The following is a 15934-nucleotide window of genomic DNA, read 5'->3' on the forward strand; positions in this document are numbered from 1 at the left end:
TTGTGGAGAGAGGGTTTTGCTATGTTGGCCAGGCTGGTCTTGAACTCCTGACCTCAAGTGATCCATTTGCCTCTGCCTCCCAAAGAGCTGAAATTATAGGTGTAATTTCAGCCACCATGCCTGGCCAGCATCTTATTTTGTAACAGTCTAGTTTGGATTATTATCAGCTTGATTTTTTTTTTTTTTTTTGAGACAGAGTCTTGCCCTGCCTCACAGGCTGGAGTACAGTGGCATGATCTCAGCTCACTGCAACCTCCACCTCCTGGGTTCAAGCAGTTCCCCTGCCTCAGCCTCCCAAGTAGCTGGGATTACAGGCATGCATCACCATGCGCAGCTAATTTTTTTGTGTTTTTAGTAGAGATAGGGTTTCACCATGTTGGCCAGGCTGGTGTCGAACTCCTGACCTCCAGTGATCCACCTGCCTTGGCCTCCCAAAGTGCTGGGATTACAGGCGTGAGCCACCACATCCGGCCTATCAGCTTGATTTTAATAGTGTATAAAAATTTTGCTTCCATATAGCTCTGTTCTCTCCCCCTCCTTTGTGCTATTACTGTCATACAGATTACATATTATACACTGTGTTCCCATCAACACAGATGTATAAGTACTGCTTTAGGCAGTGGCCTTTTAATTAGATAGGAGATAAAAAGAGTTACAAACAAAAAATTCATTTTAAAGTCAGGCACCATGGCTCACACCTGTAATCCTAGCTCTTTGGGAGGCTGAGGCTGGCAGATCACTTGTAGTGAGGAGTTCAAGACCAGCCCAGCCAATATGGTGAAACCCTGCCTGTACTAAAAATACAAAAATTAGCCGGGTGTGGTGGCACATGCCTGTAATCCCAGCTATTTGGGAGGCTGAGGTAGGAGAATCACTTGAACCCGGGAGGCAGAGGTTGCAGTGAGCCGAGATTGCACCACTGCACTCCAGCCTGGGCAACAGAATGAAATTCTGTCTAAAGAAAAAAAAAAATCATTTAACTGTCTTTTATTTTAACTATGTAGTCTTTTTTTTTTTAACCTATGTAGTTTTGTTTTTTTGTAGAGAGATGGGATTTCACTATGGTGCCCAGGTTGGTTTTGACTTCTTGGCCTCAAGTGATCCTCCTTCCTCAGCTTCCCAAAGTGCTGGGATCACAGGCATGAACCATGATGCTGAACCCTATGTAGTTATCTTTAAGAGATTTCTTGATTTGCATTCAAGTTACTCCCTAAGTTCTTTTATTTCAGCCTGAAGGACTCTGTTTAGTTAGTATTTCTTGTAGGTTTGCTAGTGCCAGTATCTTTCACAAAGTAGAAGAGACCTCAAACCTATTCCATATTTTTCATTTTACACACGGGGAAATCAATGTCAAAAGAGGTTAAGTGACTTAACTGAAGTCACACTGCTAGTTAGTAGTGGAAGCCACACTATAAATCAGATTTCCTGACTACTAGTTTATAGTTTTCCCAACCATTCCAAATTTTTGTCAAGATGTCGACTGTGATTACCCAGTTTGGTGATAATGTACTTAATAATAGGGCACAAAAGAATGAATTGGCCCATAAGAATTTAATTAGAATAATGTATTTCTGGTAATGAGATTGCTGTCTGCCTGATGGCTTTCCTTCAGAACACTTTAATATGGTTCACTCAGAATTCTGATTTCTAAGTGATTTTAATCCTGACCTGTGTACATTATTTTGTGTTAAATTCATTTTTTAGGCTTTCATAGTCTGAGGTTCTCTTTCATGTTTCAATCTCTCTTTGATGTCAGACCTTTGATAAGATATTCCATAGGTGGACGGTTCATGAGAATGCATGAGAAATGAAGACATTTGCCACCACACAAGCAAAATGGGTCAATTCAGTAATTAGGAAATCCGGAATTTGTGAGGGTTTTGTGACATTCGTTACAGTAATCATGTTTATGTTGTACAGTATCTCTCCTTAGGCTGGGCATGGTGGCTCACACCTGTACTCCCAGCACTTTGGGATGCTGAGGTGGGAGCATCACTTGAGTCGAGCAGGTTGAGGCTGCAGTAGCCATGACTATGCTACTGCACCCCAGCCTGAACAAAAGAGCAAGACCTGGTCTCAAAAAAACAAGGCCGGGTGCGGTGGCTCACACCTCTAATCCCAGAACTTTGGGAGGCTGAGGTAGGTGGATCAACTGAGGTCAGGAGTTTGAGACCAGCGTGGCCAACATGGTGAAACCCTGTCTCTACTAAAAATATAAAAATTAGCTGGGCGTGGTGGCATGCAGCTGTAATCCCAGCTACTCGGGAAGCTGAGGCAGGAGAATCACTTGAACCCGGGAGGTGGAGGTTGCAGTGAGCTGAGATTGTGCCACTGCACTCCAGCCTGGGTGACAGAGCAAAACTCCATTTCAGAAAAAAAGGATAAAAAAAAGAGTGCCTGGCACGGTGACTCACACCTGTAATCCCAGCACTTTGGGAGGCTGCGGCAGGTGGATTGCTTGAGGTCAAGAGTTCAAGGCCAGCCTGGCCAACATGGTGAAATCCCATCTCTACTAAATACAAAAATTAGCTGGGTGCGGTGGTGGAGGCTGAGAGAGGCAAGAGAATCTCTTGAACCCAGGAGGCAGAGGTTGCAGTGAGCCAAGATCATGCCACTGCACTCTAGCCTGGGCGACAGAGCAAGACTCTGTTAAAAAAAAAAAAAAAAAAGTATCTCTCCTTAAACATTGTCTCATAGTGAGAATACAAAATTTACTTTATTGTAACATTGTCCTATCTCATAATGGAAGCAATTTTATTTTAGACCCCTAGTGTTTTAGTTTCTTTTATCTGTATATATATTATAATATATAATAGAATATATTATGTATACCTGGGCCTCCCAAAGTGCTGATATTACAGTCATGAGCCACATGCCCTGCTGTTTTATATTTTGTGTGTCAGTTTGTGTAAGTTGAGAGCATAGGCTTCATTTTGAATCTCTGGTCTGCCACTCATTAGCAGTGACAATTTGGGCAACTTAGTTCTCTGAGCCTTAGGTTCCTTGTCTTCCCTTGTAAGATGGGAATAGTGGCCAGGTGCGGTGGTTCATGCCTGTAATCCCAGTACTTTGGGAGGCTGAGGAGGGCAGATCACGAGGTCAGGAGTTCGAGAGCAGCCTGGCCAACCTAGTGAAACTCCATCTCTACTAATACAAAAAAATTAGCCGAGCTTGGTGGTGGGCACCTGTAGTCCCAGTTACTTGGGAGGCTGAAGCAGGAGAATCGCTTGAAACCGGAAGGCAGAGGTTGCAGTGAGCCGAGATCACGCCACTGCACTCCCGCCGGGGCAACAGGAGCAAAACTCCATCTCAAAAAAAAAAAAAAAAAAGGAATAGTTTTAACAGCTGACAAAGTTGTCTGGAGATTAAATGATATACCTATAAAGCACTTAAAGGATCATGTAATGAGTGTTCAACGAATGTTAGTTCTTATATTCTATGTGACATTGTTTCAATACTTCATTTTTTTTTCCTTTCCCCATCTTCATGCTGGAGAGAATCTGGCCACAAGGATGAGAATTTTTATGAATCCTTTAAAGAGGAAGGATGGGGCAGTGGGCTGACCTCTCTCTGACTTCTAGTCTGGGGTAGGACAAAGCCATGAAGTGCCCAAAGGAGGCAGAGTGAGAGTGGGCTAGGCAGCCAATGGCTCATGCCTGGGTATGGTTATCCCACTGTGTAGGGGGCTCCCAAGTCTGCCATCCTGCTTGATGATTCACTGAAAGGACTCACAGGATTCAGAAACGCTTTTATATTCACAGCTTACATTTATTACAGCGAAAGGATACATATTAAAGTTAGTAAAGGGAAAAGGTGCATGGGATGAAATCTAAGAGAAACTGGGTACAAATTGCCAGTGTTCTTTTTCAGTGGAGCAGCATAGACCTGCTTACTTCTCCCAGCAACGTGCGACAACATGTACAAAGTGTTGCCAACCAGGGAAGCTCACCTTAGCCTTGGTGTTCCATTAGTCCCATAGGCATGCAAGGCCTACATGAGTGAGTGACTTCAGTTACTCAGACGCCAGCACCCCCAATGCCTCTTCACTGCTCCCTACCCTTGAGCAAAAACAGGTGTTTACAATAAATCACATTGCAGGATAAACTTATCTGGTCCAACTGGTTCAGTATGGTCCAAGGTTTCAGACATGCAAAAACACTTTAAAATTTTTTTTTTTAATTTAAGAAATTTTTGTTTGTTTTGTTTTTTTGAGGCAGGTTCTCCTTCTCATTGCCTGGGCTGGAGTGTAGTAGCTCAATCTTGGCGCCCTGCAACCTCGACCTCCCGCAAGTAACTGGGACTACAGGCACACGCCATCACACCCGGCTAATTTTTGTATTTTTAGTAGACATAGGGTTTCCGTATGTTGCCCAGGCTGGTCTGGAACTCCTGGGTTCAAGTGATCTGCCCATATCGGCCTCCCAACGTTTTGTGATTACAGGCATGAGCCACTGTGCCCGGCCCAACATTCTTTAAAAAAAAAAACAAAACAAAACAGAAATAAATTTTAACACAGCAAATGAAGACAGCATTTTGCAAATTTATCGCTCAAAGGAATTACCTATTTGAGGAAATCATCGTGTTACACTTTGATAGATGAAATGTTACAGCTTTTACACCAAAAGTGAAAAATGAAATAAAAGAATGAAACGGTGACCAAGGTAATGCAGGTCAGGGGATTAAAGGTGAAGGGTCATACATTATTAAAAAGATCCAAAAGGATGACTGCATCATGATCTCTCATCAGTGTTCCAACGATGGCCTCATGCCAAACTCGAACATTCAGGCATACGTTCAAGCACCTTTTTCCGCAAAAAGATTTGTACATGACTACTCTGGCTATTCCCATGATCATCTCCAGGTGGCACGGCATTGAGAACATAGTAGGTGCTGGTTCCAAAGAATACACTTCGAGATACTCTCCTCTGGCAACCATTTCCCCTCTTCCTCCTCCTCTCCAAGGGGCCCCAAGCGTGCGCCCCAAAACACTTTTATGGAGCAGAATATCCCAAGGGTTCGAGATGATCTCCCCGCCGTGGGTCAGAGGCCAGTGCTGATTCAAGCCTTTCTTTGGAACATAAGGGGTTTAAACAACTGAGTTAACACTTTCCTTCACACTTACCTGTCCTTTTAGCCTCACAGATTGAGAGAAGGTGCACCTCGCTAGGGAGCCAGCATGTTCATTTTCCTTCAGCAGGTAACATGGTTGTTTTAGAGTTTTCTCAGTGCCCAGATTTTACTTTGAGAATAGTAATTGGTGCATCACTTGGTTCCAAACCACTTGAGGGTTATACATTCAGCACTGTCAGAGGTGTTTAAGCCAGAACAATTCCATCTTGAACAGGGGCTGCGTAATATGAGACTATGACCTACTGGGCCACATTCCCAGGAGGTAAGGCATTCTAAGTCACAGGATGAGACAGGAGGTCAGCACAAGACACAGGTCATAAAGACCTTGCTGATAAAACAGGTTGCAGTAAAGAAGTCAGCCTAAACCCACCAAAACCAAGATGGCGACGAGCTGACCTCTGGTCTTCCTCACTGCTACACTCCACCAGTGCCATGACAGTTTACGAATGCTGTGGCAACCTCAGGAAGCTATCCTATATAGTCTAAAAAGGGGAGAAACCATCAGTTCCAGGAATTTCCCACCCTTTTCCAGAAAACTCATGAATAATCCACCCTCTGTTTAGCATATACTCAATAAATAACCATAAAATTTGGCTATTTTTTAATGGAGTAACCTGTGGAGTAGCCATTCTTATTGCTTTACTTTCTTTTTCTTTTTTCTTTCTTTCTTTCTTTCTTTCTTTCTTTCTTTCTTTCTTTCTTTCTTTCTTTCTTTCGGGACGGAGTGTTGCTCTGTAGCCCAGGCTGGAGTGCAAAATTGCTTTTACTTTGCAGTGTGGACTCACCCTGAATTATTTCTTGTGCCTGGTCCATGAACCCTCTCTTGGGTTCTGTATCAAGACCCCTTTCTGGTAACAGCACCTTCCAAAGCAAATTTTAGGCCAAATATTACAAAATGTTATAGTTTATGACAGGGAGTGAGAACTTAGGAGGCCACTTGCAACTAACTCCAACTTCCCCAGCCCCAGTTTCGAAGGAGAAAAGACAGCTAGTTGCTGTTACTGGAAAGGGGTCCCAATCCAGCCCCCAAGAGAGGGTTCTTGGGTGTCGTGCAAGAAAGAATTCGAGGTGAGTCCATAAAGTGAAAGCAAGTTTATTAAGAAAGTAAAGGAATAGGCTGGGCAAGGTGGCTCATGCCTGTAATCCCAGCACTTTGGGAGGCCGAGGTGGGCAGATGACCTGGGGTCGAGAGTTTGAGACCAGCCTGACCAACATGGAGACACCCCATCTCTACTAAAAATACAAAATTAGCTGGGCATGGTGGCACATGCCTGTAATCCCAGATACTCGGGAGGCTGAGGCAGGAGAATCGCTTGAATCTGGAGGAGGAGGTTGCAGTGAGCCGAGATTGCACCATTGCACTCCAGCCTGGGCAATAAGAGCGAAACTCCATCTCAAAAAAAAAAAAAACAAGTAAAGGAAGAAGAGAATGGTTACTCCATAGGCAGAGCAGCCCCAAAGGCTGCTAGTTGCCCATTCTTATGGTTATTTCTTGATTATATGCCAAACAAAAGGTGAATTTTTCATGCCCCCCTTTTCAAGACTATATAGGGTAACTTCCTGAGGTTGGGATGGCATTTGTAAACTGTCATGGCACTGGTGGGAGTGTAGCAGTAAGGACGACCAGAGGTCACTCTCATCGCCATCTTGGTTTTGGTGGGTTTTAGCTGACTTCTTTACTGCTACCTGTTTTATCAGCAAGGTCTTTATGACCTATATCTTGTGCTGCGCTCCTATCTCATCCTGTGACTTATAGAATGCCTTAACCTCCTGAGAATGCGGCCCAGCAGGTCTCAGCCTCATTTTACGCAGCCCCATTCAAGATGGAGTTGCTCTGACTCAATTACTTCTAACATTACCGTTTATATTGGTGTGGCATACAAGTGCAGTGCTGGGCCAATGTAATTTTTTTTTTCTTTTTCTGAGATGGATTCTTACTTTGTCTCCCAGGCTGGAGTGCAGTGGTGCGAATCTCAGCTCACTGCAACCTCTGCCTCCCTGGTTCAAGCGATTCTCCTGCCTCAGCCTTCTGACTAGATGGGATTACAGGTGCGTACCACCACACCCAGCTCATTTTTGTGTTTTTAGTAGAGACCAGTTTCACCACATTGGCCAGGCTGGTCTCAAACTCCCGACTTCAAGTAATCTGCCCACCTCAGCCTCCCTAAATGCTAGGATTACAGGTGTGACACCACACCTGGCCCAATAATAATTTTATGCAATTATACTTAAAAGAGTTGATTTATCAAATGTATATAAATAATGTGATTTCATTGTTATACCAAAGGTTTTTTGTTGGCAGTTCTTACAAAAAAAAAAAGTATGTGTCCTGATTTGGACTTTTAAAATTATTTTCCGGTATATATTACTTAGATATTATTGCCTGTGCTAAAAAGGGTCTGGATAAAGGCAGTTCTTTCAACTTTCATAAACAGTCCTAAAAACAAATTTGATGTTATATGAAACATAAAAAATCTTAACTTATTTTCAACCTAAATAAGCTAAATAGCCATTCAAAATAGAATTTTACTCACCATACTTAGAGCTTATTTTAGGACAGTTAGAAAATTTTAAAATTATTTTATAGGATCTTTACAATATCTTTCCTATCTATCTGTCTGTCTGTCTGTCATCTATCATCTGTCTATCTACCTACCTACCTATTATCTATATTTTTTCACATTTTGGGGTTAAATGGAAGGTTTGGTTTTTGAATTTTCTTTTTTATTTTTTGAGATGGAGTCTTGTTCTGTCACCCAGGCTGGAGTGCAATGGCGTGATCTCGGCTCACTGCAACCTCTGTCTCCTGGGTTCAAGCAATTCTCCTGCCTCAGCCTCCCAAGTAGCTGGAATTACAGGCGCCTGCCACCACGCCCAGCTAATTTTTGTATTTTTAGTGGAGACGGGGTTTCACCATTTGGCCAGGCTGGTCTTGAACTCCTGGCTTCATGCAATCGCTGGCCTCAGCCTCCCAAAGTGCCGGGATTACAGGCATGAGCCACTGCGCCCGGCCAGTTTTTGAATTTTGTAAAAATGTCTCTGATGTAAACGCAAAAAAATGTTTCTTTAAAATTATACCATGTCTAAACTAAATTGCTAGCAAGGGATTGAATTCAGCTTTGTCCCTCTTAAGAGCTTCTTTTCACTGGGCGCAGTGGCTCACTCCTGTAATCCCAGCACTTTGGGAGGGCGAGGCGGGTGGATCACTTAAGGTCAGGAGTCCGAGACCAGCCTGGCCAACATGGTGAAACTCTGTCTCTACTAAAACTACAAAAATTAGCCAGACATATTGATGGGTGCCTGTAATCCCAGCTACTCAGGAGGCTGAGGCAGGAAGAATTGCTTGAACCCGGGAAGAGGAGCTTGCAGTGAGCAAAGATCACGCCACTGTACTCTAGCCTGAGTGACAGGGCAAAACTCCGTCTTAAAAAAAAAAAAAAAGAGCTTCTTTTCTTTCTTCAGGCACTGAGAGCATGTTCTTTGGATTAAGCTTTCCTGCCCTGTTCAGTGCTCACAGTGGAAAACTTTCAGAAAACTCTTTACCCCCCAATAGATGTGTCAATTAGACTTGCCTGGCTCCTGAGTGGTCCTCTCTGGCTTCACAAACATGCTGTGATCTTTACAAAGAGACATTTTTTTAAACGGAGATTTTATTTTTGAAATTTTTTTTTTTTAATTTTTAAAAGTATAAAGGAGGAAATAAATCTTTTCCTTCCACCCATCTTAGGTTCATTGGCTTGGGGCCCTTGTAACAAAGGATAGATTAACAACAGAAAAACATACACATTTATTTCAGTTTTATGTGACATGGGAGCCTTCGTAAGGAAATGAAGATCTGAAGAAGTGATTAAACCTGAATGTCTTTATGCTTGGTTTGATGAAGAGAGGAAAGTCATGGAGAAATATAATAGGACAAAGAAAAAGTATGATCTCAGTGTAACAAATTGGAGAATGTTAGGCCTGTTTGTTCAGATACTTTATCCTTTCCTCTGGATACAGGGAGGGCACCTTTCGCATGAGGGCTCTATGACCTGCATCAAAAGAAGGTTAGAAAATTATTCCTAGATTTTATGACCTGCTTCAGATCAAGGTCAAAAAGTGCTTCCTGTACATGTCATTCCTCAAGTTCCTTCAGCTTAAAATAATCAATCTGGTGAAGTGCCCTATTTTGGGGTAGTATGTCCTGAACTCCATCATAAGCAAATAAGGAAAAGAAGAAACCACCCTCCTTTCTCTAACACTTTGCCCTCTTTCCTCAAGTCCAAGTTGAATTAAATGTTTCTGTTAGAGTTTTGTTCTGTCTTACGATTTTGTGACCATAAGTTTTGCAACTGAGATTATTATTATTATTTGGAAACGCAGTCTCACTTTGTCGCCCAGGCAGTGGTGTGATCTCGGCTCACTGCATCCTCCCCGTCCTGGGTTCAAGCGATTCTCCTGCTTCAGCCTCCCAAGTAGCTGGGATTACAGGCGTGCACCACCACATCTGGCTAATTTTTGTATTTTTAGTAGAGATGGAGTTTAACCACGTTGGCCAGGCTGGTCTTGAGCTCCTGACCTCAAGTGATTCACCAGCCTCAGCCTCCCAAAGTGCTGCAATTACAGGCTTGCGCCACTATGCCTGGCTGAGATTATTATTCTTACTTTTGAGACAGAGTCTCACTGTGTTGCCCAGGCTGGATTGCAGTGGCACGATCTCAGCTCACTGCAATCTCTGCCTCCCGGGTTCCAGCGATTCTCCTGCCTCAGTCTCCTGAGTAGCTGGGATTACACGTACATGCCACCACACCTGGCTAATTTTTGTATTTTTAGTATAGATGGGGTTTCACCATGTTGGCCAGACTGGTCTCGAACTCCTGACCTAGTGATCTGCCTGCCTCAGCCTCCCAAAGTGTTGGGATTACAGGCGTGAGCCACTGCACCCAGCCGAGATTATGATTTCTAAATCAACCAATAAGAGAGAAAGGGGGAAATGAGAAATCACAGTACTTTTGGTACATAATCTTTTGGTACTACCACTATTCATAGTTTCTTTTTATCACATCTGTCATCATCCCTCCTTTTACATACGCAAATATGTCCACTTGTTTGTGTGACAACTATCAGTGTAATCACATATCACCTCACAGTGATGGAGGCCTTGTAGGGTATATAGAAGTGGCTTTCTTTTCTTTTTTCTTTTTCTTTTTCTTTTTTTTTGAGATGGAGTACCCCTCTATCACCCAGGCTGGAGTGCAGTGGCACAATCTCAGCTCATGGCAGTCTCTGTCTCCAGGTTCAAGCAATTCTCCTGCCTCAGCCTCCTGAGTAGCTGGGATCACAGGTGCGTGCCACTAAGCCTGGCTAATTTTTGCAGTGTTAGTAGAGATGGGGGTCTCACTATGTTGGCCAGGGTGGTCTCAAACTCCTTATCTCAAATGATCCACCTGCCTCGGCCCTGAAACTATTGGGATTACAGGCACGAGCCACCTCGCCTGGCCCGAGACCTCATCTCTATAAAAAAAGTAAAATAATTTAGCCCAGCCTGGTGGCATGTGCCTGTAGTCTCAGCTACTCAGGAAGCTGAGGTGGGAGGATCGCTTGAGCCTGGGAGGCAGAGGTTGCAGTGACCTGAGATTGTATGACTGCACTCCAGCCTTGGCTACAGAGCTCAACCCTGCCTCAAAAAAAAAAGAAAAAAGAAAAAAAATTTTGATTGATAACACATATTTCAGTTGTCTAATATAATAAGGCAAAGCACCCCTAAGACTGATATATAGGCAATAAAAGCATCAACAAATCTCCCATAGAAAAATTTCTGAAATATTTATGTTATTACAACTTACTTAAGAACTTACCTACACAAATTTAAGCTAAGGAACACTGAACATCTCTTCGGACTTGACAATTCTTCCCATGAAACAGTAGTAAGTAGACCAAATTATTTCCAGCCTCCTCTTCTCATAAGTTGAAAGACCACGTTTTTGTGCTTTTTTTTAGGAGCCCGCTGATAAATCTCAAAGATGTTTCAGGTGTAAAATATATCCTGAGATTTTAATATATTTCTTTCTTATAATTAGAATCTTATTTGGGGAAGGCAAAAATCAAGTGTTTATTAAAGGGGATTTTGACTTTTGGTTAAGAGAGAATCATGGGTGCCTGAGAAACAATGCCTGGTTACCTAGTTAGTCAAAGTAACAATAAAATATTTAATAGTAGGCATAGAAAGCAACATGCTTGAAAAGAATGTTAGATATCATGAACTCCAAGCTTCTCTTCAAAGAATCAGTATGTCAGTATGTTCAGCTCTCTTATTCTCTGTTCTCCATTTTAAAGTTTAACTTCTTGGTTGTCTTCGCCCCCTTCCCTCTAGTTTCAGTAAACAACTTTCCCGCTAATTCTAATCAGTAGTTCACATCTGTTCCTCTCGTCACCTGCTCTGTCCTGACACATCCTGAGTTACCTGTTCTGTAACCATCCTTCCTGCCAAACTACTCACCCCACCACTCTGACTCGTATCCCTGCTGTCTTTAAATTAGCCAATCAGAATTAGCTTAGACTATGCAGTCCAACCCTATCCAACAGGGGAATGACACAGGAGTAGGATCTACCTGCATCAGGAATAAGAACCCCTTCCCCTCCCTTGTTCAGGTGTGCTCTTGCCATTGCTCCATCCACCAATTGCACCCTTCTATGGAAGTAACAATCGCTTTGCTGAGAAAATTCTTTATCTGAACACTCGTTCTTTTCAGCACTGAGGAACAAGCATTTGTTTCTAAGAAGAACCTCTTTCACAAGCATGGAAACTTTGTAAATGAGCACATTGATTAAACATGACCAAAATATATAACCTCTCTGTAAAATACAAAAATAAGCTTAAATGTATTATTTTTTTAATTTTTTTTTTTTTTTTTTGAGATGGAGTCTCGCCCTGTTGCCCAAGCTGGAGTGCAATGGCATGATCTTAGCTCACTGCAACCTCCACCTCCCGGGTTCAAGCGATTCTCCTGCCTCAGCCTCCTGAGTAGCTGGGATTACAGGTGCACGCCACCACATCAGGCTAATTTTTTGTATCTTTAGTGGAGATGGGGTTTCACCACGTTGGCCACGCTGGTCTCAAACTCCTGACCTTGTGATCCACCCAGCTCGGCTACCCAAAGTGCTGGGATTGCAGGTGTGAGCCACCATGTCCAGGCAAGTGTATGTATTTTTTTTATCCTTTTGAAGTTCATAAGCATGGTGATTGGGTTTTCACACTCATGTGTGAGAAGTACCACCTGCAAAGCTTGTTATGATGTGGGCACATTACCCATCTGGCATGAGAAGAAAAAACAAAACCACATGTATATACACTTAAAATAATGCTCAAGTAGCCAATGTTTCAGTATTCTTTCTTAGGAATTATTTTGGTGTCTGATGATTATCTATTACCTCAATTTAATATCTGCCCAAGGCTTTAAGTTACCTAAGGATCTTGGAAATTGTCTTCAATCTGAGATATTATAAAACATAAAGTTGAAGTAAAAACTTATCAGAATAATGATTTCATTATATTGAGCACAAATTCACATTTTTTTCTAATTTTTTGAGATCCTGTTTCAAAAAAAATTAAAATTAAACTACTGTTCAAATCATAAAAATAAATAAGACTAATGGAATTAAAATTGTTTAGCTTAAATCAGAGAAAGTTGAGTGGTGATTTCAAGTACAGATTCATTAACTGGTTTGAATTACTCTACATATTTGAAAATAATTTTAAAAAATTGAATTTGAGTAGATACTAATAGCTTTTTATTAATTCATCTTCCTATCTTCAATTCCTTTGATTTAGATTTTATAAATTGTATTACTTGATATTTCTTTCTTCGATTTGTGAAAAGAAAATGAAACTGCATGATGACAGTAAACATTCTTATCTAAATTCTAGGTACTCACAAAAGCCTATACAGGAATTCTGCCTGAGCCCCAGGTTTTTTTTTTTTTGAGATGGAGTCTCACTCTGTTGCCCAGGCTGGAGTGCAGTGGTGCAATCTCAGCTCACTGCAACCTCCACCTCCAGGGTTCAAGCAATTCTCCTGCCTCAGCCTCCCAAATAGCTGTGACTACAGGCATGCACCACCACACCTGGCTAATTTTTGCATTTTAGTAGAGACAGGGTTTCACCATGTTGGTTAGGCTGGTCTCAGACTCCTAACTTCAGGGGATACACCGGCCTTGGCCTCCCAAAGCTGTGGGATTACAGCACTTTGGGAGGCCGAGGCAGATGGATCACCTGAGGTCAGGAGTTCGAGACCAGCTTGGTCAACATGGTGAAACCCTGTCTCTATGAAAAAAAATACAAAAAATTAGCCAGGTGTGGTGGCACGTGCTTGTAATCCCAGATACTCTGGAGGCTGAGGCAGGAGAATTGCTTGTACCTGGGAGGTGAAGGTTGCAGTGAGCCAAGATTGTGTGATTGTACTCCAGCATGGGTGACAAGAGCAAGACTCCATCTCAAAATAAAAAAAGGAAAAGAGATGGGATCTTTCTATGTTGCCCAGAGAGGGTTACAGTGGTCACAGACAAGTGCACTGCACAGATCATAGCACACTACAGCCTCAACTCCTGAGCTCCAGTGATTCCCCTGCCTCAGCCTCCAGAGTAGCTGAGACCACAGGTGGGCACCATTGTGCCTTTCTCACTCTTAGCTTTTCAATCAGATGCTATTGCTGCTTGTCATAGAAAGTGAAGTAGGCTGTTACAGAGAAGATCTAAATGTCCTATCTATTTATTGAGAACTTTTCCCGTTTTTATCCAGAATAGAGAACAGAGCACGTTGGAGAGAAGCACATTTCCAGTAGTTCAAACCTAGATGTTTGCTTCACAGAATCTGTGGACTGTTACCTATAAATGGACATTGTCTCCTGCATAGAAAAATCTTGGTGTAAAATCAATTAATTATACATTTTTGAGACCTTTATGAAAAAATTATTTTTAAAATGCAAGTGGACTAGGCACGGAGGCTCGTGCCTATAATCCCAGCACTTTGGGAGGCCGAGGCAGGTGGATCACCTTAGGTCAGGAGTTCAAGACCAGCCTGTCCCACATGGTGAAACCCCATCTCTACAAAAATACAAAAATTAGCTGGGCGTGATTGCAGGTTCCTGTAATCCTAGTTACTCAGGAGACTGAGGCACGAGAATTGCTTGAACCCAGGAGGTGGAGGTTGTAGCGAGCAGAGATTGTGCCATTGCACTCCAGCCTGGGTGACCAAGAGAGACTCTGTCTCAACAACAAAAAATAAAATAAAATGGAAGCGGAGAGGGATGTATTTTAACAAATACTGTAACAAAACACTGTTAGTGTTTATGTAGCAATTCTATAGTGTAAATAGTTTCTTGGGTTCTGTTGCTGAGCACATTTTTAGTAAGAACTAAAAAAATAGAAAAATAATTGGGAAATCTAACAAGAAGAAAAGGAAGATGTCCCAGTGGAGAAAATGAAGGGGGAAAAAAAAAGAACTCAGTTTAAACTTGCCTTTGGGCCGGGTGCCATGGCTCATGCCTGTAATCCCAGCACTTTGAGAGGCCGAGGTGGGCGATCACTTGTGGTCAGGAGTTCGAGACCAGCCTGGCCAACATGGTGAAACCCTGTCTTTACTAAAAATACAAAAATTAACCGGGTGTGGTGGCTCACGTCTGTAATCCCAGCTACTCAGGAGGCTGAGGCAGGAGAATCACTTGAACCCAGGAGGTGGAGGTTGCAATGAGTTGAGATCACACCACTGCACTCCAGCCTGGGTGTCAGGGTGAGACTCCCGTTTTGAAAAAAAAAAAAAAGTATATACACACACACACACACACAAACATACATATATGTAGAAACAAAAAAACTTTGGGGGGATTTATTATAACAACATAGGTAAGCAGTTGTATTTGTCTTCAATTAGGTGAATTATTTTTTTTTCCAGATTGATGATTACCCAGAATTTTTGAGCTCGCCAGATAGAGAAATCAGTCAACACATTCGTATCATCTATTCTTCAACTGTTTTGAAAAAAGAGTGTAAAAAGTCAAACAGTGTCAGGAAATTCCTATTTCCATTTCATCATACTAAAGCTAACAACGAGAAAGGTAGGTACTTCCAGTCTGTCTCTGGATCTAAGGCAAAAAAAAAAGTATGTAATATATTTCTTAAAATTGATGCAGGATATTTTGCTCCTTAGTTCAGGTAAAATCCAGGTTCTTATCACACAGCCAGGAAAATTAGGCATGGGGACACATTGAAAGATGCAAGAGAGTGGGATTTATTAAAAGAAAGCTCTCGGTGGAAAAAAGGGGTCTGGCCAACTGGCGCTCACCTCACAGATTGAGTATCAGTCTGCCACACACAAGAGCTGAAGATACCAGGCTCATCCACCCGCACAAGGCTCGAATTCCTGGTGGTTCCAACCCTACTCTCCCAGCGCACATGTGGAGTCGCCCAGACAAGGCCCTTGGAAGGTTTCCTTATCTTCCTCCTGCATCTATCATTACCCAGTCGAAAGAAGTACATCTAAGGCCCGGCGCGGTGGCTCACGCCTGTAATCCCAGAATTTTGGGAGGCCGAGGCGGGCGGATCACGAGGTCAGGACATCCAGACCATCCTGGCTAACACGGTGAAACCCCGTGTCTACTAAAAATGCAAAAAATTAGCCGGGCGTGGTGGCGGGCGCCTGTAGTCCCAGCTACTCGGGAGGCTGAGGCAGGAGAATGCCCTGAACCCGAGAAGCGGAGCTTGCCGTGAGCCGAGATCGCGCCACTGCACTCCAGCCCGGGCGACAGAGCGAGACTCCGTCTCAAAAAAA

At 42.7% G+C, this 15934-nt stretch overlaps 1 protein-coding gene across 2 annotated transcripts in view; it reads left to right on the forward strand.

The window, feature by feature from the left end:
- CUNH12orf56 (chromosome unknown C12orf56 homolog) overlaps nt 1–15934 on the forward strand; it is a 116238-nt gene that overhangs the window by 18920 nt on the left and 81384 nt on the right. For both annotated transcript variants that reach the window (XM_017872624.1, XM_017872615.1), the window contains exon 2: nt 15059–15221. In XM_017872624.1, the coding sequence (XP_017728113.1) occupies nt 15059–15221 (163 nt within the window). The remainder of the gene's footprint in view (nt 1–15058; nt 15222–15934) is intronic.

Source organism: Rhinopithecus bieti, unplaced genomic scaffold (assembly GCF_001698545.2).
Source record: "Rhinopithecus bieti isolate Rb0 unplaced genomic scaffold, ASM169854v2 scaffold_1103, whole genome shotgun sequence".
In the NCBI taxonomy this organism is placed as follows: Eukaryota; Metazoa; Chordata; class Mammalia; order Primates; family Cercopithecidae; genus Rhinopithecus; species Rhinopithecus bieti.